The following is a 23,301-nucleotide window of genomic DNA, read 5'->3' as shown; positions in this document are numbered from 1 at the left end:
AAAATTGGGACACATAATTTTTTTAAAATAATGACATTTTTGACATTATTGCTAATATTTATAAAGTATGGATATTTTTACTAAATATGTTATTTATTTTGACTAATTTACTAATTTTTCCTTGTTTTTAAGTGGGGCAGAGATAGGTAAAGCTAATTATACCTTATATCTCTACAAATGTAAATGTAAATTAACAAATATAACCACTCAATCTTCATCCAAGCCACCTTTTTTATTGACTAAAAAGACAATGGTTGCTTGAATTTCTAGTGTTACAATAATCATTTGCTCAAACTACTTTTGAGTTCTCCCAAAGTCAAACCCAAAATGTAATACATAAACCACTCAACACCAATCAAAATATATATATCATATATACTTCTTTGCCTTCCATTAGACATTAGTATAGTACACATGCATAAGATAATGCCACTAGTAGTAAACAAACCAAAAGTAAGATAAAATAGAGCTCCCACCTTCTTTGCTTCATTAATACAACCAAATTTAACTCATAAAATCCACCGTATTTCATCAAAATACATGTCTTAGAGGACTCGACGATGGGTCCTTACACTCAAGAGAGTCACATCATCGACCACAGGGCCACACAGGGAAACAAAATCATCACTCCTCGTGTGATAGTAGGTGCTAAGGAACATGATCCTAGTCCGGCTAGCAGTGGCCTTGAAACGGAGGATAGCACGCTTATATCCACCTTTTCCCATAGACTCATATGGGACTTTAAGTGTATCCCTTCCAGCAAAGGCCTCAACAATCATAGAACCTTCACAAGCATTACTTGCATCTCCAACTTTGAAACTAAGTTGGTACATTTTGCCAATTGTGGTTCTTGCAACTTGAGCAATGGCACTTTCTTTACCAGCAACTAACTCTATGGCTCTCTTGCCATGTGGTACTGAAAAATGGTCAGAGTCTAAGTATTTTACTGCCTTTAGGGACTCAACCATCCATGCTGGCAATGGGGAATGGTCATCTTCAATGTTTGGTGGTACAAGTACTCCCCAACTTGTGTTTGGGAATACGTATGGACCCTCTTCAAAATCTCCATTTTTCAACAAATTCTCTGCATAGTAATTACATGATTTAACAAAACATAAAAGGTATCGGATAAATTGCGGCAGAGAGAATAGTTTCGATTGTAATAGTGCGTTGATGTATTAAATCTAAGAATGCAGGACAACATATTAAACGCAACAAAGTTAGGAACTTGGATAGAATAAGCAATTAATTATGAATTAAAATATACTTAAATGAGCATGACATAAATAATGAATTAGCTATGACCCTACGATAATATAATCACATAACAGCTCTTTTGCAATTTAATACCTAAATTATTTCTTCGAATTGAATAACGGGAAAGTAGCATCAATAAACGAACCTAAATGAACAAAGGATTAAAATTTGGGTCCCTTTTTTACAACTGGTCCCAGCAATACATGTACTTCAAATTCACTCTTTTTTCTACCATATTAATTAAATCAAGCACATAATTTTAGAGTGAGAAAATGAGATTTTTCGATTACTTAAAAATTGAATAGAAGAAAATGACCTTTTCATGTTTATAATAATAATCTCTCAAATATAAAAATGAAGATACGAAAAATTATCAATAATGACCTTTTCAGACTTCATATGTTTATAATAATAATCTCTCAAATATGAAAAATGAAGATACGAAAAATTGTCAGTAACCTTATAATATCGTTTAACTTAAAATTTTCCTAACACACAATTTCTTTTAAAAGAAAATTTTCAATAATCCAACAACAAAATTAATGAATTAAAAAAAGAGTAATGAAAATTCATGTGAAGCAACTTTTTATGTCCTTTAGATAATAATAATTGATATGTGTATTAGTAAAACAGTATTTCAAATATTAATTAAAAGTTAATAGTGATAGAGAAGTGTAAACCCTACATCCAGAAAAGCAATAGATAATAAGAGTGGTCCAACAGACAACATCACAATCATGCAAGGTCACATTTTATTTTGGGCATGTGTTAGTGTGTGACTATTCATCTATAGGTGTCCAAAACTAGATACTAGCACAAGTCAATATAATATATTCACCTAATAAATAATTGAATCATATATTAAAATCATTTAAGCATATGTCTATTCTAGATTCAATATGTTTATCAATTATCGTCGTTGTAAATTATTATAGTTCCTTTTTAATTTCGTATTAAGTATGATATAAAGTGAGATGGAAAACTTACGATTAGTGGCCCTAGGAGGATATAAAGTACGAATGGCGATCGAATCGATGAGAGGACCACAAGCAGGATCTTCCTCAACACCTGGATTATGAAGCAAGATCTCAACTTGGGGAAATTCAGCTTGAAATGCCCAAGCATATGAGTCCCAACCACTGCTACTATACAATGTTTGGATAGGCAGGACTCCGAAATCAGGTGTAACAGATACGTTGATACGTTCTTCTTGAGCACAAGTTCTAGCAGCACTGAACGTTAAGGAATAGTACATTCCTTTTGTAACGTTTAGTATTTGCTTGATCGATGCTTCGTTACCTAGACGTACCGCGGCGTAGCCCTCGGGTACGACTAGAAGCATATCACCTTGTTTTTGGCCAGCTTTTATGTACTCTACGAACCCGGAAATTGACCATTCCGGTATGGCGTTGTGCTTTAGAACCTCCGTGCCGTTTAAGTCCGCTTTCGATGGGGGCATTTCGAAGTTTCCATTCTTTAACAATCCTGCAGCACGAGTGAAATTGACTTAGATTCAAAATTCATTTCATAATTTTATTGATATTTTATATATACATTAGTATCACATTTAAAAAGGACAGACAATACTATTGTGAATAGAGTCATTCATATCGAGGATCTGAATATTTTAAAGAGAATACTTCATCTGCAAGTAATATTTAGGAGCAAATGATGGGTGAGAGGAATAGGTTTTCTCTGGAAAATCCAAATTTTTAAGTAGGGACAATAATAATAAGAATGTGATTACTCTTTGTCCCTATTATTGCACCACCTATTCCCGTAATTATTCAAAATAAAATAATCAAATATAGTGTGTAAGTTATAAAGATGAAACTTTAAAGCAATTATGTAGAATTATATGCACTATACCCAACCACTCAACTAAATAATCATACTCGCTTCCTCCTATTTTATATTATTTAATTAAATACAATATTCAAATTTTTATTTTGAAATATCAAATAATATTATATTAAAAATAAAGAATTTTTAAATTAAATTAATCTTAATTATAGTAAATGTGATATTTTTTCAGACGAACTACAAAGAAAAAGAGTCATATGAAATGAGACAGAGAAAATATTAAACGCGATAAGTATTGAAAACAATTCTGAACTTGCCACAAATTATTATTTTTATTTTTGAACTATTGACAACCTTAAAAATATCACTTTACTTGATGAATTTAACATAGATACACCCTCAATATGCGACGTAACATAACAAATGGTCACAAATTCTTGTAGAAGCATGATTTAAATAAAAGACCGAGAAAAATGTTGGATATTACCCTAAACTTAAGGACAATTTAGAAATATATTTCACTCATGTTGCAAGATTGAGGGTACATTTAATTTCAATTAGTCTAACAAATGGATATTTTTAAGAAGTTCAAAAATGAAACTAATGATTCAATCAAGTTTAAGAGTATTTTCAGTACTTACTTTATATATTTTACTCTTTAAAATTTAATAATTAAATTAACTATCTGAACTCTCACCTTATCATTAAAAATTCAATTCTTCGTATCATAATCTTTTTCCCAACCCCCATGGAAAGAAAACATTTAACTCGTTGTGTGCAATAATAGGTTTGATTAATTTTGGCGTCCTATGTAAATACTATTAGGGATGAGCCAGCTAACGCACAACCCATAAGCAGCTGTGAAAGTAACCTAACTTTTTTCAAAAAGTGTCTTCTTTTACTCCCCCAATCACTAAAATAAAATCCTACATAATCAAATTGCAAGACTTTTGAAGTTTGATGGGTCATTTTTACTCATAAAATCCAAAAGAGGAGTCACTAAAAAAGTTAGTAAGCAGTGTCATGTGCACAGCTCGTGCTACACTACTTGCAGTAGGTTTCCCTTTCAGTTGAAACGACAGGCACATGCATACCTCTTTAAGCATATCATTCTTCTTGTATAAACCAAATGGATAATAAACTTCTCATTCTCTCACCTAGGCCTTCATTATTATTTCGAATATGTGTATTTTTCATTTTAAAACAGGAGGAGTATAAGTTATTAACAATAGGAGTAGATATTTTTGAGTGAAAAACTTTTGTGCATTGGATGTCTCTTCTGAGCGGTGAGTAATTGGTTATAAATAAATGACAAAAATGACCTCCAACTAGCTGGTTGGTCATTTAAAAAAACTGACAAGACATCACAGAAATTAAAGGCCTCACTGTGCTACTCCTAACTGACTCTTGCTACCAGCCCATTAGTCATTTACTTTCCTAATTTTCTCCATCAAATTGTCTGTTTTTTCCGTCTTTTGAAGTACTATTACGGTAGTGTTTCGAGTCCATTTGAATTCTGAATACGAAGAAAATTTTGTCGAAAACATGAATAAATTTTGCAGCGCACAATTTCATTTTAAATTGAGCACCAATGCAGATGAAAATCATTTTTTTTTAAAAAAAAACAAACTGTGAATCTAGTTTACTCAATTTCTTCTCCATTGTTAAACTGAAATCCCAATGCTTCAATACATTATCACAAATAACAAGCTTTCAGTTTAACAATACGAATGTCTATATGAATCGCAATTGTTAACCATATTAGAGTACCAAAAAATCATTATATAGCGAGAAATGACATACATAAAGAGATTAGTAAAAAATTCAGCAGCAGCAGAAGTAGATATTGAAAATTATGACTAATGGAAGGAATAATTAAAAGAGATTACCATCAATAACAGCAATGGAAATGCTGGAAATGGCGCACAATAGCACGAGCAGCAATAGTACTTTTATTGAGCTCTTCATTATTAGTACTACTATTTTTCCCCAGTGGTAAATAAGAGGGAGAAATGGGTGAAAGAGGAAGAAGAGGAGGACCGATTTGTTTGATTTGAATTCCGGGTTCCCCTTTTATGCATGTTTACTTACAATAAGGTCCTTCCATTTTACACATATTGCATATCTGTCCTTTAGTTATATTTAAATTTTTATATTTATAAATAATGTGAAATGTTTTTTTTTTTTTGTGATAATACTTTTGGCAAAGATTGTTTGGTTATAGAATATGTCTTAGTTTTTGAAATATTCCAAAGATCAAATCACAAATTTCAAAATATTAGCTACTCATTGTAATATTAGTAGTTTTTATTAAAATGTCATGTTATGAATTTTAGATAATATATTATTTAGTTCTAAAAATAATAATGTTGTGCTAAATTTATAGATATGAGTCATGTTTTATGTTTTATTTTTTTAAAATAAGATATATATATATATATATTGTGACAAAACACAGTTTCAAACTTTACTCGAAACTGATTTTTAAAAAATATTTACAAATTTATGACGAAAACTAGCTAATTTAAGACTATAATATTGGGGTAACTAAATCAATAAACCAATTGTTATTATTTTGAGAACACTCCCTTTTTTATTTATTCATTATATGTTATAATACAATTAGATTTGGAATTTTAAAAAATATATTTTGAAATTTATAATTAGAATAATTTGAGATTTTTATAATTATAAAAGCATTACATCAAGTATATATTAAAAATCAAAAATAATATTTTCAAAAATATGTCATCCGAATAATAAGAAAATACTCGCGAGAAATCGAATAAAGTTGGGTTTTAGATAATGATGAGTTCATCCCTATTTGGTTATTATTATTTCTTTCATTTTTACGGCATGTCGATTAAGAAATAATATTTAATATAACTTTTTATATTACTTGATATTTAGTATTAAGTTTTAAAAAATAATTTAATAAAAAATAATATAAAGATAAAATATAATTAAAAAACAATAAATAATAAAAATTTATTTTTAAAGTAATGAATAGATAAATATGAAAATAAAAAAATTATTTTTACAAGTTCTATAAATAGAAACTATTTTGGTGGGGAAGATGAAGACAGAAGCTGGATGGGAGTCACATGGTGTTCTCCCCCCAACCTGGTACAAAGCATCTAAAGACATGACCTTGACAATTTTGGCATTTTCTTTTACTCCTAAAATATTTTTTTTTCATACAATGAAAAATATTAAAGATTACACATGAACATTATCTAGGGTATGAAAATAGTGACGGAGCAAGAAAATTTATAAAGGGTGTTCATAAATAATATAATAGTAAAAAAAATTTTCAAAAAATCTCATTCTAAGAAGGTGAGATAACTGTCCTACAATAACTAATTTGTATTAAAAACGTTAATCATTTCATTAGAAAAGTGTCAAAAATATCTTTGAACTATTAGAATTAGCTCAAATATACCCTTAAAGAATATTTCGGCTCAAATATATCTTTATCGGCAAATTATAGGATCAAAAATATCATTCTCATTAATAGAATCGGTTAAATGCCACTTAGATGTCACATGACATGCCACATAAGTCGATAGAGTTTCACTCATGCCACGTAGACTAATAAACTTACCCCTAATTTCCCCGAATTTTCTACATTTTCCGTAGAATTTAGAAACGATATCACCGAAGAACATAGAACCCCTTTTTCTCGTTTCTCCATTTTCTTAGAACGATTTCACAAAATACATAAGTTCTAAGAGAAAGGGGTTCTATGTTTTTCAGTGAAATCGTTTCTAAATTTTAAGGGAAATAGAGAAAATTGGAAAAATTAAGGGAATGTTTATTTTCAACGTGGCATGAGTAAAACTTAATTGGCTTATGTGGCATGTCATGGTATACACATGGCATCCAAGTGGTGTTTAATAGATCCTGTTAACGAGAAGAGTATTTTTGACCCTATAATTTGAGAAGAAGGATATATTTGAGCCGAAATATAATTTAAGAATATATTTGAGCTGAAATATAGTTCAAGAATATATTTAAACTATTTCTAATAGTTTAAAAATATTTTTTACCCTTTTCCATTATTTTATATATTATTTACTTGTATATGTGATTTTTAAATAAAAAATGCTTAATTGAACGCCTTGATCACCACATGGCTACGCCACTGTATGAAGAGGAAGGGACCAATCAAGCATATATAGATAGGATAAAGGACCAGTTAGGAAGGAAAAAGAAAAAAGAAGATACAAATTTAGATATTTTTGAATGCTTAATGTTTCTTAAGCTAGTCTTCTTATGAAATGACTTTATAATTTGATAATGAGTAGAATTCTTTATCTATTTAAAAAAAAAAGGAAAATAGAAAATTTAAGATAGTTTTTCATATTTTTCTTTCATTTAATAAGGTTCTTTATTATACTATTGAGTAGTTTTTCTTATTTTTCTTTCATTTAATAAGGTTCTTTAACTATATTATAGAGTAATAATGAAAGTAGCCTTTAATTTATATCCTTAAATGATTTTCTTAGAAAGTATATTATACGTTAAAAATTTAGATTAGAAATGATAAATACTTTTATTTCTTTTTGAATTTAGTAAGTGTTTTATTGTGTGTATATAATTGTGAAAAATATTTATTTTACTTTAAAAATTGAGTAACAAAATAAATAGAAACCAAATTAGTGAAACATCGAATTTAATTGATTTGATATATACTTGCATCTAAAAGCTCGACTTAATTGGTTTGGTCATTTTTTAAATAAAGAATAATTGAAGTCGAATCATGAACATAATTATGCTATGCTATTGAAATTTTTTAAGAGCAAAAACTCCATATCGTCGATTGTCTCGTTTCATAATAATTTTTTTTTGTATTTATAGCTTTTATTTGCTAGAAAGTATATTTTTTTGTTTCTCTTTATGATGATTTGAAGTTAGTGTATAAACAATCTTCAATAATAGTCATAAGGGGTTGAAGTCGTATATCTAACCTTGTTAATAAGCTTGACAATAAGTAGTCACTCTATTTTCACTTCTAATGCTCCATGTCCCCTTTTTTAGATATATATTTGAATCAAGCATTTTGATTAATTATTAATCAAATCAAAGGTTGAATACATCATGAATCAAAGATTTTGATGGGGGATCTATTATCCACTTCATAGCATCAGTTATAATATCCGAAGTCTGAGCTAGTTTGTGGGCACATTGATTCGCTGATCTTTTAATGAAAGACAAAGAAATAAAAGTAAAGTCATATATAAGTGCTTTACAATCATAAATAATAAAAAAAAAATTTATTATCTCTTATAAAAATTAATATGTCTTATCTGAAACACTATCTCTTTATATTAGGCAAATACCAAATTATTGATTGATCTTGTTTAGAAATAAAGTTTTGGTAGGAAATAACAATTTTTCTAACATAAGCTCTAATATGTTTGCAAATAACACATATAGGTAGATATTTCTTTTATTAAATTTTTTTAGCTTTCTATTTATGTATATCACATGATTGAAATAAAAAATGTGATCCTACAAGAAAATGACATGTATAAATGATTGATAATAGGAAAAAAGGTCGAATATACCCCTCAACTTTGCCATTTGGAGCTGATATGTCCTTCGTTATGAAAGTGGTTCATATATGTCCTTACCGTTATACAAACGACTCACATTTACCCCCTGTCTTTACAAAATGACTCACATATACCCTTCATTTAGAGGAAGTTAAAAAAAAATTAATTTATATTTATTACTTTTAATTTTTTTTTAAAAATATTTAGGGGTATATATGATTCTTCTATCAAAATTCAAGGTATATTTTAATTTTTTTCATACATAAATTATTTTTTGACTTCTTTTATTATAATTATTTGAGTTTCTTATTCTTATTTTATTTTTTTCTTTCATTCCTTGGTTTAAAGAGAAAAAAAATTTAAACTATTTTTTTGTCTATATTTTAATTTGATTTTTGTATTCAAAAAAAAAATTGGTCATCTACAATAAGTTTTACAAAAATATTAGTGAAACATAAATAAATTTGATTATCAAAATAATAATTCTAAATTAGTCATTGAAACAAAAAAAAGTCAAAAAAATATATTTGACGAGGATTAAATTTAATCATATGAGATTATATTTTTTAGAAAAAAATAATAAAAAGTTAGATTAAAATTATTCTTTTTTTATTTTCGTTAGAAGAAAAGGATATATATGAGCCATTTATCTATAAATAGAGATATATATGAGCCACTTTCATACAAAGGGTTTAACTTTGTTTTGTGAGATAACTTTGTTTATAGTACCATCATATTATTCGATGACTTGATGAACTTCATGAAGAGTTTAACTTGCTTGACATAATTTTTATGTCTTATAAAGTCAACTAAAATATTTAAATTTTACAAAAATGTGATGTTTCGAGATACTAATGTTTTATCTGTCTTTTGGAATTGTATTATTATCACAAAATGTTCATATGCATATTTTATATTTATTTTTTCATTACCTAATTTTCAACAAAGAAAACATTATATTGTTAAAAATAAAATATTAATTATATTGGATAGATTAAAGGATATAAACTACATAATCAAGATATAAATCTGTCACGACCCAAAATGAGCCGCGAGTGGCACTCACACTTATCCTCTTATGTGAGCGAATCAATCAATCTAAACCCCAACATTTCAACCATAATAAACAGAATATAATGCGGAAGACTTAAAACTCATTAACGGAATCAATTAATAACTTCTAAAATTCAATACTTATCATTCCCCAAAATCTGGAAGTCATCATCACAAGAACATCTATCCTCAAATTACTAAATCTAAGAATGTCTAGGAAGCTAAAACAAATACAAGAGATAGTCCATGTCCGAACTTCAAGGATATCAAGACATGAATGAGAGAGAATCCAGTCCGATCTAGAAACAATAGCTCACCCTGAAATCTGACGTGGTGAAGACTGGCTAGAGTTACGGTTGAGTTGAAGACGACGGTACGTTTGCTGCACTCCACAAATAACAAAGAAAAAACATACAAGTAGGGGTCAATACAAAACACAAGTACTGAGTAGATATCATCGGTCAACTCAAAATAGAGAGCAATATATATCAGATAATAACATAAAATCAACCATAACACTTAACAGGTGACAACAACAAGTACCATAACCATTGGTCACAACACCAAGTACATCTATGAGGACTCAAGCCTCCACACCATACTCATTTGGGAAATTGGTTCATTAAATTGAGTATATTAACATCATTCAAGATTCATTCTTTTTACTATCCTGGTGTCGGAACGTGACACCCGATCCACTACTACTATCCTGGTGCCGGAACGTGACACCCGATCCATTTATACTATCCTGGTGCCGCAACGTGACACCCGATCCCCTAACCTCATTCTTTTAGTTCATCAAGCCTTCTTTTATACCAAGGCATCTTCATTAACAAAGAGGTTTTAAGATTTAAGATTCAACAGCCTCATCATGCTTATTTTATCACAATTATATAATCACATCATGCAAGCACACAATTAAGCATATAGAAGACTTTACAATACTACCCAACACATATCATTCGCTATTAAGAGTTTACTATGAAATAGCATAAACCATAACCTACCTGCACCGAAGAATTTGCGATCAAGCAAGCTATCCCCCAAAACCTTTGCTTTCCTCTTCGTTTCTCTCTTCTCTCGATCGTTCTCCCTCTCTTTCTGTCTCTTTCCTTCTTTTTCCTTATTCAAACTCTTTTTCTTTTACCTTAATTACCATATAATTAAGTATAAAAGATGACAAAAGAAACCCACTATTTAATCCAAGGTTGTCTCCTTTAACCCCCAAGTAATTGAATTATTAACATTAAACCACTAACTTTATAATTATAAGCAAGAATAGTCCAAAACGCCCCTTAAAACTTTTAACAGAAATCCGACACAGTCAGGGTTACGCAGACTGTGACGGCCCGTCGTGCCTGCGACGGTCCGTCCTGCTGCTTCCGTCACAAAGTTCAGAGAGTCGATTTTATTTGAGACTCTGTGACGGTCCGTCGTGCCTACGACGGTCTGTCCTGCCATGTCGTCGCGAAGTTCAGAGAGTTGTTCTCAGTACCCAAATTTTCAGAATCTAAGTGTTTTGAAACGAGACCCCCTCGACGGTCCGTCGTGCCCATGACGGTCCGTCGTGGGATCCGTCGACTCGGACAGTTATTACCAGAAAATAAACTCTACTGCTCAAAACAACTAACAAGTCGTTACAATAGACCATCTAATAGACTAATACGACATCAAAAAAAAAAATTAAAAATGTGATCTGATTAATATTAAGACTAATCAAATTTGTCGATTAGTGGTCCATAATTACACTTAATCAAAAAGAAAATTCATTTTCTATCTACTTCTCTTACCTTCTTCTCTTTAACACTGTGCTCTTTAATTTAGTTCTATTTTTAAGAGAAAACTTTTCTATTATATTTAATTTGATTTGATATATTAGAAAAGATCGAGTTAATATCCAAATAGAAACATTCAAATCTCATATAGAAAATCTGATTTCTAGCTTTCAACAACTGAATATGAAGTGGTGTATAAATAAGAAATGACTATAGAGTTGTATGTGCTCTTCAAGACCCTGACCGTGCCATTTAGAAATACAGTTTGTTCTTTGTGAGTAAGTCGCTACAAAATGAACTATTTTGCCACAAACAAAGGGGACAAAGATCAAAAGAAATCCTCCTATTTACAATCTTTTTATTTTTATTTTGTGTGAGTAGAAATAGAAGCGGACCCACATTGATACGTGGGGTGCACGTGCGTATACTCATTTACTTTGAAAAAAATCACATGTATACATGTATATCCATCTTGAAAAATTGACAAAAATTAGAATATAACTAACAATTCACTCATGAGGAATATAAAATTTCCCTTGTACTGCTAGTACAAGCTAGAGAAACTACTCGCAAGACCAGAGTTTGAATACAGCTAAAACCCCATTTCTTTATTTTTATTTTAAATTTATTAACGCATTTAAAATCTTTAAATTCCGAATTCGCCTTTAGCCTCTGCAGAGAGTCACAAGTTAATAGGGGTTTGGTGTGGGCTCATAATCATGAAAATACCCCACAAAAGAGAGGAAAATGGTAGGAAAATGTGGATGACCTAATCCATGAAACAAAGATCATGGCCTGTTTTTGGGCTTTCTTGAAGTTTCAACAGACATACTGGGCCTCATTTATTTATGCATGTGGGCCGGTTTTCTACCTCAGCCTCACTTTTCTCTTTTCCTTCATTCATATGGTGGCAAAAAAAAAAAATTACTATTGTCTCATTAAATTTCCCGCTAAAAAATGTTCGGTGGTTATTTTTACATATATTTTGACTAAATTAGAAAAAAGAAAGAAAATATCAAACTACTACTTTCAGTATTTTGATGACAATTTATTTTTCGTCGTGTATTTTTCAAGTGAGTTGATTTCGAGAAATAGAATGAGAAAATTATGTTTTATAGCATAATTTTTCATTGATTTATGATGGAGAACTATTTCTAATAGTACTATAATAACAAAAGAAATGTAAATGTCCAAAAGATAACTTTGGACACTATTTTGTCTTCAGCCCAAAATTTGAAAAGTATTATTTTCCCCCCATGATCTTTTCTTGTCCCTTTCTAGTTTTTCTTTTTGTACTTCTGTTAATAATAATTCGTTTTTGATTTTGGAGACAAAAATAAGATATCTGTCCTGTAGTAAATAGTCATCCTTATATTATTGCAGCAATGTCGGCTGAAAAAGATATGCAATGTTCCAAAAATACATCATATATAAAATTACTTTTAAAAAACTTCAAAATCATGGTAAAATTATTTGTGGTTCAGAGCATGTCTGATGTTATTGCTAAAGATTGTTCATATTCGTATGCTATAGCAAAATTTACATAATTGCGTTTTATAGCAAACATAGAAATTGTATAATTCGCTATACATATACGGTTGAAGCAAATTATATAAAACAAAGTGTGTAAAATAAGAAAGAGAAAGATACTTGGGCAGAAAATTATATAAAAACGAATTGTATTATTATAAATGTATAGAACGATTATGTACAATTTGAATTTCTATAAAATGAGAAAGAGAGAAAGACAAAAGAGACTTGACAAGGAATATACAATTGAATCGAATTGTATAAAACGAGAAAGAGAGAAATTAGATACAACTTGAAAATTGTATAAAACGAGAAAGAGAGAAAGACAAGAAACTGGGCAGGGGAGTATTTTTATTGTATAATTATAAGTGTGTAGGACGAAAATATATGTATTTGCATGTGTATATACAATTTTCTCACGCTTTATACAAACAGAAACGCAATTTATACATTTCACTTCTGTTTGTATAAGTGAGAAAGGCGAGGGTGGCGAGCGAGATTCGGGAGAGTGGCGTGCGAGATCTGGAAAAGGGGAGACAGGGGAACAAAAATATATGTATTTATACAATTTTCTTTGTTTTATACAATTAGAAACAATTTTTATACACTTATGTTTGTATAAAAAGTGAGGAAGCGAGCGAGAGATTGGAGAGAGTGGCGAGCGAGATATTTGGGAGAGAGGCGCCTGACAATTTTCTGCAAACATTTGCTATGGAGCACAATTAAATCAAACCCCAGCTACTCCATTTATTTAGGTTATTAGTTTGCTATTATATATAATTTTTTTCCGTTTTAAAAGTGCTTTTTAAAAATAATTCTTTTGAAAAGCGTTTTTAAAGAAAAAACAGTTTCCATTTAGTAAAATATTTAAAAAATACTTTTGATGAGCAATTTGTGTTATTGTACCTGATTATAAATATTTGATAAGTATTATGTATTGATAAGCATTTTTAATTATTGATGAACTTAGTTTTATAAATATGTAATTGTCCATTTAAATGGAAGTGTTTGAAAGTTTTGATAATTAAGAAGTTTGTTTATTTGATAAACAAGTGCCAATAATTCTTTTTCTCTTTATTTTAGTAAATTGACAAAAATATCCCTCTTTTCAAACAAAAAAAATTTGAAATATATTTATATGAAAAAAATAAAATAACAATATGAAATTGAGAGGAAGTTTCAATATTTGTTTTGCATAAAGCATTTTGGGAACTAGAAAATATATTAGGATTAAACAAAAAATATGATAAAAATTGTCCCTTGTAAACTAAAAATCATAGTAATTAGTTTTATGCAACAAACTTATTACTTTTAACTGATTTCAACATATAAACACTTTATATGTTCACTAATACTAAATATATTAAATAAATACATAAAAATAATAATGCCTTGTCAATTTGACTTGACCAATAATTTGTAAACTTAATCATACACTCAATCATATATTACACATAAAACAAATGCATAAAATCAACTCTAGTTGTTTTTTCAGATGGAATTAACGAGGCAAATAGTACAAGAACTAAAAAAGACTTAGTTTGTAATAGCGCTCCGTATCGATCGGTTTGGTTCGATTTTAAAGTTTATTGGGTTGTCTTATTGATTAATGGTTCGTAGAGATGCTAAATTGTTATAAAACCATTAAGATATTGACTTATCGGTTATTAGTTAATCAAATTTTCATCGTTATCGGTTTAACCGTTAAGAATTGACATAAAAGAAAAAACATTGAAAATCACTTAGAAACAAGGTGACAAACCAAATAAACCATGCACTTGAGTTCACATGTTACATCTTGGTCAAAAGCAAACACTTTTACATTGTTGAATAACCAAGTGTTTGAGATATAAATCAAACTCTAAGTCGAGGACTTCCTATACAAAATGGTATAAATATAATTATTTAATTTAGTATCGGGTTATCGGTTAACCAGTTAAGAAAAAACTTCAAACCGTTAAGAATCGATAACCCGATAACAAAAAATCAAAACCGTTATTAAAACCACTAAATTAATAACCCAATACTATAAATTAATAATTTTTTTATCGATTTAACTTATCGATTTCGATTCAATTTTGAACACCCCTAATTTGTAATAAGTAAAAAAGAATATACTTATTTTTCTAAAAGAATATCTTTTTAATTTTTTTTAATGCGTATGGAATACACCCTGAAAATCAACCAAGAAACCACCAAAGGTTTCTTTGTTTTTCTCATTCTCACCTTATTATATAAAAACAAAATGCTTTTAATAATTTGCATCTCTAATTGTTTGCTTTTCCCTTGCTATATTGTAAAGTGAAAAATAAAAGTGCATTATTAGGAGACAAATGTATTGAATAGCGTACACGTGATATGACTTTAAGCCTCAAGAATTTGTGGTCCAATTAAAAAGAGTGGGCTATCTGTCATTTTCTACATATAATATACCTACCAAAAAGAGAGATTATAAATAAGAAAATTTAGCTCGCACTCTATTATTTCGCTTCGATATTTGATATACGCATTAAAATTTAAGTAGATTATATTCACATTATATACTGCCTATTTGGCAAAAATGCTTCTCAATTAGTAATTCTTTTTAAATTTAAAATTTAACTTTAAATTTGTAATCAATATTTATGTTAAAACTTGAATATTTTAGACTTTGATAATTAAAATATAACTAACTGTCACGACCCAAATCGGGCCGCGACTGACACTCACACTTACCCTCCTATGTGAGCGAACCAACCAATCTAAACCTTAACATTTCAATATAATATCAACAGAAAGTAATGCGGAAGACTTAAACTCATTAATAAAAACCAATTCAATAACTTCTAAAAACTCAACACTATTATTATCCCCAAAATCTGGAAGTCATCATCACAAGAACATCTATCCTCAAATTACTAATCTAAGAGTATCTAAGAGCTAAAATACATAAAAAGCTAGTCCATGCCGGAACTTCAAGCCATCGAGTAATGAAGAGGAAGATCCAGTCCAAGCTAGAAGCATTAGCTCACCCTGAAATCCGAAGTAATGAAGACTGGCTAGAGTTGCGGTTGAGTTGAAGACAACGGCACGTTTGCTGCACTCCACAAATAATCAAAAAGAAAACATACAAGTAGGGGTCAGTACAAAACACGGGTACTGAGTAGATATCATCGGCCAACTCAAAATAGAAAACAGTATATATCAGATAATATCATAAATCAACTACAATACTCAAGCCTCCATATCATACTCATTTGGGAATTAAGTTCATTAGATTGACTATATTAACATCTTTCAAGATTCATCACCTTTATTCTTGTGTCGGTACGTGACACTCCGCTCCCTTACTACTATGTGTCAGAACGTGACACTCCGATCACCTAGTTCTACGTGTCGGTTCGTGACACCCGATCCCCTAATTCTACGTGTCGGTTCGTGACACCCGATCCCCTAATTCTACGTGTCGGTTCGTGACACCCGATCCCCTAATTCTACGTATCGGTTTGTGACACCCGATCCCCTAATTCTACATGTCGATTCGTGACACCCGATCCCCTAATTCTACGTGTCGGTTCGTGACACCCGATCCCCTAATTCTATTAATTCATCAAGCCTTCTTTTATACCAAGGCATCATCAATCTCATTACTTTAGTTCATCAAGCCTTCTTTTATACCAAGGCATCATCAATCTCATTACTTTAGTTCATCAAGCCTTCTTTTATACCAAGACATCATCATTAACAAGGGGTTTTCAAGATTTGGGATTCAATGGCTTCATCATGCTTATTTCATCACAATTATATAATCACATTCATGCAAGCATACAATTAAGCATATAGAAGACTTTACAATACAACCCAACACATATCATTCGCTATTAAGAGTTAACTACAAATAGTATAAAAACCATAACCTACCTCCACCGAAGATTCGTGAGCAAGCAAGCAATTTGCCCAAAGCTTTGCTATTCTCTTTGTTTCTCTCTCTCTTGATCGTACGTTTCTCCCTCTCTCTGTTCTTTTCTCTTTTTCTTATTCAAACCCTCTTTCTTTTACCCTAATTAGCATATAATTAAGTATAAAAGATGGCAATAATAACCCACTAATTTACTCAAGGGTACCTCTTTTAACCCCCAAGTAATTAGACTTATTAACATTAACCCACTAACTTTATAATTAAAGCAGGAATAGTCCAAAACGCCCCTTAAATTACTTAACAGAAATCCGACCCAGCCTGGGATTACGCAGCCTGTGACGGGTCGTCGTGCCTGCGACGGTCCGTCCTGCTGCTCCGTCACAGAGTTCAGAGACTCAATTCTCTGAAGAGTCTGTGACGGTCCGTCACGCCTGTGACGGTTCGTCCTGCCATTCCGTTACGAAGTTCAGAGAGTCGATTTCAGTACCCATTTTTCAAAATTTCTAAGTGTTTTGAAACGAGACCCCTCGACGGTCCGTCGTGCTCATGACGGTCCGTCGTGGGTTCCGTCGTCTCAGCCTGTTTTTCCAGAAATAAAATCTGCTGCTCAAAACGACTAAACAGGTCGTTACAGTAACCCAATCTAGTACATCATATTGCATTCTACTAAGTTATATTCTCAATATTTAGTAACCTTTCTTGTTAAAATTTTAGTGTTTTACATTGAGGTTACCTTGAAAAGTATAAATATCGTATTATATTTTATTGTGTTGTTTAATGAATATAAATTTTAAATAAATTATATTATCCTTCATCTTTATATAACGCTATATATTCATAATTTAAATAATAAATCTATAAAAATATAGGGTATAAGGTAAAATTACTACAATAATATAACGTAAAAAATTAAATATTATTATTTAATAAATAAATATAAAATAAAAAAATATTAAGATAATAACATGATCACATCAAATCAACCATCCGATTTTTTTCGTCATTACATAAGTATAAACTTGAAAAATATAATATAATAAAAATTTAAATAATAATCCAAATAAACATTATAATACAATATATAAATAAAAATCACCCTTTAGTATTTGCTCTATTGGAAGATTATCTTTTCCACATTTTGATTGGATGAAGATATGTGAAGCATTAATAGAACTAGATATGTTTGGATATGAGTGAATATTCTATTAAAAAATATGCTTTTATAGTATGGGACGATTCACTTTGACGGTCTGTCACAATTCAGGTAAAAAAATCTAGTATATTCTTAATGTAAAATGACTACAAATAGCCTATTTTTCTTCTAATTTTTTTTTGATAAAATATATTTTCTCCGTTCACTTTTACTTCTTACATTTAAGTCTAACATATTTAATAAAAAATATTTATTAAAATATTGAATATTTTCAATTATTTGAAAATATAAGTAATTAATACAAAAAATAGCACTAAAAATTATTTTATTAATATGTTAAAAATAACAAATAAAAATAAAAATTTATTTCTAAAATACTGAACAAGTAAAGGGAGGAAGTATTACTTTGAAGAATATTTAGTACTAAGGGGAAAAAGAAAAGATTATTCTTAATCATATTTTAATTTTCTAAAATATGATAATTACTTTTTTAATCCCCTGTCTAACTTGCGGTATTCATTCAGAAGCAGTAAATAATAGAATGATGACTTTAGTATTATCTCCTCTAATTATTACAAAGTCGAAATGAATAGTACTAATAATTCAAATAATAAGTGAAACCATCGGAAATAATTAAAGACTCCGAATGATTTTTTCTTAAAAAAAGAGATTCTCGTTAGCTTGTTAAACTGGGTTTTAATAAATGTGTATAATAGCCAATATCTTAGTTGATCATTAGATTATAAGTTTTTTTTAATATTTGATAATTTTATTATATTAAAAAATATTAATTAATTTTTTTCTGTATTTTCTTTACAATAAATTCATATTCACGTTTATTTGTAAAATTTTAAAAAAATATTTTTAGAGCGAACTAATAAAATTATATTTTATTTATGATTTTTTAGGCATCTTACAAAATAAAAACTCATCTACTAATATGAAATGAGTACTACAATAAAAATAACTTTTAGCGGCACTAAATATTGGCATGAATAAAGAGTGGTAAGGTCATTACCGGCATTAGTTAAGTGTCATTAGAATCAATGTCGCTAAAGGCTTTAGGAACATATACAAAGAGTGTCAATTGCCGCTAGAAATATATATTTAGCGGCAATTAAGAATTAATTGAAGTTTTTTGATGTAGTGGATTTGAAGTAATTTAGGTATTTAGCATTATCCTTCTATCACAGGTTTAACCATCTAAGTCTTTTCATTTTGATATTTCTATCAATATATTTCAAATATTTTATAACGTTTAATCAACTAATATCAGATAAATTGAAATGACGAGAGTAACGATGATATGAAATAAAGATATCATTAAAATTGCACGAAGTATTGCATGCATGAACATATGCAAATGAACATGTTTGCACATGGGGTGTACTTAATTGCTTAGATTTTGCAATCATAACTAACATTTATATGTGGGGAATATAAAGTGTTAAATGTGTGTGTTAGGTCATGGAAAGTACGCATCATCACTTAAATGCCACACATCTTTTTTCTGCTGTCAATTACTATCAAACTATGAGAAGAAGTGGGGTCATGTGTATATTAATTATGTCAAGGGGAAATGAATGATCAATTTACTTAAGCTACAAATGTGACATATTACCAAACAAGTAATATGTATTCGTTGGATTATTTTATTTATTGTTCTTATTTAAAATAGATGAATTTAATTTTTTTTTTGTTTTTAATATTAAAAAAATGTGTCTTTTATTCGGCATTTTTATTAAACACGAATGATTTTAGAATAATTTTTTACTTTTATAATAATAACTTTATCCTTTTGAAAAAGTCCTCATATGCTAAAGGCCAAACTTTTCTTTAGGAAGCCATCAATCCCCCGAAGATTATATTTATTTATTGGGACTTTTTCAATCCTAGATTTATCCTTGATAAAAGATTAAACAGTAAGGAAGTAGTTTCTTTAAATAAGAAAAGGTAGTATTTTTCATATTTGGTGACCTCCGTTCTATTAGTCTGTTTGGATTGATTTAAAAATAATATTTTTTTTAATCTATTTCAAAAAGAACGACATCTTTCTTTTTATGGTAACATTTTGATTTCAAGTTTTCACGTGATATGTTTAAAATTACAAGATTAAAGAACAATTTTGTACATTTGACATAACTTTAGTTTAGGACCACAGAATTCAAAAGTCTTTTTTATATTTAAAATCTCTGCCAAGTCAAACTAAACCATTCTTTTTTAAACAAAGGGGATAATTTTTAAGTCAAAATTAAAAAATCAAACTAAAATAACTTTTAAGTAAAAAATATAAAGTAAGTAGAGACCTACTTTGGATTTTGACGTATTTTAAGTCAATTTTACCTTTCCAAAACACTTTTCAACTTATTTTAAGTTATTTTATATATTTGCAAAAAACTTTTTAAAATAAAAAATTAACTTAAAATTAAATTTGAACAATTTTTAAGTCAATTCAAACACTCTCTAAGTAAACTGCCTAGTAGGCTTTCAATTTTAGTACTATGATGGCCAATCAGAAGAAAAATCATTTTCATGGATAAGCTATCGAATAAACGAATTACCACTCCTTTATCGGTGTTTATATTAAATAAATATAATTTTTATTATTATATGATTTAATGAAGTAAAACACATGTTAATTAATTAAGATTAAATAAATTAAATAATAAATTTAAATATACATATATTGAATTAATATAAACACCCAATGCGAATAAATTTTATCCTGACTTTAATTGATCTCGATAGTAGACCTCTTGCATAATCTACTTCATAATTGATCCACCTATCCTGTTATTCTTTTTTAACACTCATGTTTCTCTCTCTCAGTATAATATATGGTAACTACCAATAACATCTTATATATCTCCATCTTGCTGTTCAATGAATTTTACTTTAATAAAAATTAATAAAATTAATTTAAAGTTATTTTTTCACTTCTGTTAAGAAGTATATCAACTCTAAATTACAAAGTTAAACATCATGCACATTTTCCTACAATTGGTAGCATAAAGCCAAAACTTAATATGATTTTATAAATATTCTAATTGAAATTCATGTATATATTCGAAATTTACTCTTTTAACCTTTTTACGCATAGATGTAAATTTTAATTTTTTTAAGGAATTTTGTAGATTCGTAACACTAATATGATACAATGGTAATGAGTAAATCAAAAGATAATTTTTTGTAATTTTCGCTTAACTTATTCAAACATTTTTAATGGATAAATAATATAATTGATTCATAAAATTAAATATGGAATGAAATATAAAGTTTTATTAAAAAAGAAAAAAAAATGTCGGAAAAAGGAAAAATCAGATCCAACGAGATTGGTGTTACGTACAAATTAATGAGAAATAAGAACTTAACCTAATCTAAAAAAATCTAAAAATTGAACAGCTCAAGCTAAAATCTAAAAAAATGGAACCTTATTGAGATAGTAAGAAAAAATTGAAAATTATATAGAATTTAATATTATTTCCAAGTTCTTATAATATAAAAAATATATATGTATCACTAAAAAATATGGTGCAACTGATGAGGTTATTCTTTCATTAACTAGAGATTTCAAATTCGAATCATAGGTATGGAAAATTCCTTGATAGCCCGAGTGGGACGCTATGCAGCGCAAATCCAAATTAATCGAACTCCAAATTAATTAAATACTATTGCAAAAACTAAACACCGATGAAAAATCATTTTTATTTTTTTTATTGTATAGTGACATAGAAATGCATTAAAATTTCTTTCCATATTAACATGTTTTAGTTTCAATATTCAATTACAACTAAATCTAATTCTTCAGTAAAAAATTTCTGTTATCTAGCAAAAAATCATTATATGTATTACAATGTTATATTAAATATTTACAAAAAACTTTTTTTTGGTTACAGAGTCATGAAATTTATCCAATATTTTGGAGTTTTGAATTAAATTACTTCACTCTTTATATATATCAATAAGATTTTTAATAACAAAATCAATGTTTTGTATTGCAACAAATAAATAATATTTTATTAACTCGAAAGAACTTATTTCAAATTATATAAGTACAATGTGAGATATATTTTTTGCATGCAAAATTATAAATTATAAACACATACCTTTTGCTAGTTATATAATAATATACAAAGTCATGAGAACAGATTTTTCAGTGGCCTTATGCTTGCGTTTTGTTGATCAATTTCTTTTTGATTAAAGTTTATAGTTTAATTTATCTACAATAACTTTTTTCGTACTAAAAAATTTTAAACAAAAATATTAATTGAAAAATACAACTTGATAAGCTTGATTCAAGGTTAATAAATATAAAGTAAAAAATAAAAACAAATAATGTCATAAATTTATTGGACAACAAAATTGGATTCATCCTTTCCTATTCGAGAGCCTGAATATTTTGGGTGAATTAGAGAATTGTGTGTTGTCATTTTGGGTATCAAGGATCTCATTAAAAAGGATGAAATTCATCCTCTTTAGAATTTGAATTCATAAAAAAAATACTTACTTCAGAAATCATGAACAATTTATAACTTAGAAAGACAAAGAAGACAAACCAAAATGTAAAAACTAATAACTATTGGTTACATCCTACAGAAGAGTGTAATTTAGTGATAACTCGGTGATAGTAAATTTCAACAGATATTTAAGTAGGTTAAAAGAATATAATTGACTCTTCATCTCGACTGTCATCAATGTAGAGTTAATTTTATGTACAATTGTGTGTATACTATTACATTACATGATTTGTATAGTAACAATTGCGTGTATACTATTACATTAATTGATTTGTATAGTATTAAAAAACTATAGTCGAGTATCATAAGTCATAATTTATATACTAAAAAATTGATAGTATAGTTGTACACATTAATAATTTTAAACTATAGTTAAGTATTATAAGTTATAGTACATATATATTTGTTATATTGTGTAATTTTATATTTTTATAAATGAGTGAATAATTATAACAATTTGTATAGTTGCAAACATTAATAATTTTAAACTATAGTTGAGTATCATAAATTATAGTGAAAATATATTTGCTATATTTTGTAGTTTTATCTTTGTATAAATGAGTGAATAATTATAACAGTTTGTGTAGTTACAAACATTAATAATTTTTAAACTATGGTTGAGTATTATAATATATATATATATATATATATATATATATATATATCATGTAGTCGTAATTATAACAATTTGTTCATAACGACTGAGTGAACAAATGGTAAAGAAATCAATATATATATATATATATATATATATATA

The 23,301-nt window shown here is 28.5% G+C and overlaps 1 protein-coding gene across 1 annotated transcript; it reads right to left on the bottom strand.

The window, feature by feature from the left end:
- Nucleotides 1–213: 213 nt before the first annotated feature.
- LOC101262737 (BIIDXI-like protein At5g11420) lies at nt 214–5,410 on the bottom strand. The gene is made up of 3 exons (XM_004245144.4): nt 4,950–5,410; nt 2,245–2,742; nt 214–1,084 (listed from the first exon to the last, which is right to left on the bottom strand). The coding sequence occupies exons 1-3, from the start codon at nt 5,026–5,028 to the stop codon at nt 546–548; spliced, it is 1,116 nt and encodes a 371-aa protein (XP_004245192.1). The 5' UTR covers nt 5,029–5,410; the 3' UTR covers nt 214–545.
- Between the last annotated feature and the right edge of the window lie 17,891 nt (nt 5,411–23,301).

The sequence above is a fragment of the Solanum lycopersicum genome, chromosome 8 (assembly GCF_036512215.1).
Source record: "Solanum lycopersicum chromosome 8, SLM_r2.1".
In the NCBI taxonomy this organism is placed as follows: Eukaryota; Viridiplantae; Streptophyta; class Magnoliopsida; order Solanales; family Solanaceae; genus Solanum; species Solanum lycopersicum.
This window is presented reverse-complemented; position numbering and strand designations above follow the sequence as displayed.

Bases quoted from the DNA above. Each gene is read 5' to 3' on its own strand.
- LOC101262737 (XM_004245144.4), bottom strand. From the start codon at position 5,028: ATGAAGAGCTCAATAAAAGTACTATTGCTGCTCGTGCTATTGTGCGCC. The intron at 2,743-4,949 runs GTAATCTCTTTT...CTCGTGCTGCAG, and splicing joins TTCCATTGCTGTTATTGATG to GATTGTTAAAGAATGGAAAC. The intron at 1,085-2,244 runs GTAAGTTTTCCA...ATTACTATGCAG, and splicing joins TCCTCCTAGGGCCACTAATC to AGAATTTGTTGAAAAATGGA.